The sequence below is a fragment of the Theobroma umbraticum genome, unplaced genomic scaffold, assembly GCF_002168275.2.
Source record: "Theobroma umbraticum cultivar Fairchild unplaced genomic scaffold, ASM216827v3 scaffold_20.0, whole genome shotgun sequence".
NCBI classification, from domain to species: Eukaryota; Viridiplantae; Streptophyta; class Magnoliopsida; order Malvales; family Malvaceae; genus Theobroma; species Theobroma umbraticum.
Genome location: NW_018397266.1, coordinates 722881 through 724148, shown reverse-complemented (window position 1 = coordinate 724148; position 1268 = coordinate 722881). Strand labels below are relative to the sequence as shown.

The window sequence follows — 1268 nt, the reverse complement described above, 5'->3', positions numbered from 1 at the left end:
GTCATCCTCATACATTGGCCATAAACCATGGATGGTAAAATAGCCAAGGGTATCAGGTGAACACTTTAGACTGCCCTGGTTACATGCAGAAGGTGACCATCGGAGGCTGAGTACGTAGAAGCTGAACTCTATATTATCCCTTGATAACAATATGGCAACAAGTAAGATGATAGCAGCTACCAGATAAATCAACTGTAGAGACCGATTATCCATCTTTTCTTTTTCCTTTCTCTGGAACGACGAGGAAAGGTTTTTAGAACTGTATATTTTATAGAGAGCATGTAAAGGGTAGAGAGAATGGTAGTGTCGACTAGGTTAGGTTGATATATATATATATATACATATTCGAGTCATTTTTATAAGAAACTTGTTGTTAGTTTATGTAGGAAAAGTCTTTCTTTATTGTGTGATTAGTCAATTTATTATTATTTATTTTTTTGTTCTTCTATAAATTTGGTCCAATCATTCTTTAGTTTTCTTGTTTGGGAACTTGCTAGGTAACTTCGAGTCTTTGTTTATTGTGTAATTAGCCAATTTATTTATTATTTTTTCTTCCCTTCAATATTTCATAATAATGGTTTAAAGGTTGAAAACTTTTCAAATAATTTACTCACAAACTTGGCTTTATATTAGGTGGTGCAGACATTGAATAGGATACTTGATCTAAAAGTTATTACAATTTTTTCATTTTTATAACAAAATATGTTACTGAAAGTTGATACCTATTTATTTTATTATAAAAGATATGTTACTAAAATCAGCAAAAAGGGAAAGATACGTTACTGTGTTTTAATCCAAAAGTTGTTATGAAATAAATTACAAAGGTGAATTTATATTTTTACATAGATATATTAAAATAGATATTCAGTATATAAGAATGGAATATTTCGAGTTTAAGAATTATTAAAAAAAATGTTGAAAAGAACAAATGCAAAACAAATAAATCCTTTTGCTTGACAATTTTTATGAACATTACGTTTAAAAAAAAAATTTATTGAACATTGGATCACACTTTGATGATATTATTCAATGATCAATACAATGATTTGGCTTTTTTTTTAAAAAAAAATGTCAATATGCCCTCTTGTTGATATATATTGTTGATGGAACATATAAAGATCACAATTCAGGATTGGTCTTTGGATAAAGCCACTCTTGCAAGAGTTTTAGGTTCCAAATTTAAAAAGATGATATATTTTTATAACAATAATAATAATATAATTAATTATATTAAAAATATATAAAAATTAAAATAATTAGTAAAATAT

The 1268-nt window shown here is 26.9% G+C and overlaps 1 protein-coding gene across 1 annotated transcript in view; it reads left to right on the top strand.

The window, feature by feature from the left end:
• Window positions 1-653, top strand: part of LOC110423433 (extracellular ribonuclease LE-like) — a 1871-nt gene extending 1218 nt beyond the window's left edge. Inside the window, exon 3 of the mRNA XM_021437649.2 lies at window positions 634-653. Coding sequence (XP_021293324.1) covers window positions 634-653 — 20 coding nt within the window. The remainder of the gene's footprint in view (window positions 1-633) is intronic.
• Window positions 654-1268: the final 615 nt, after the last annotated feature.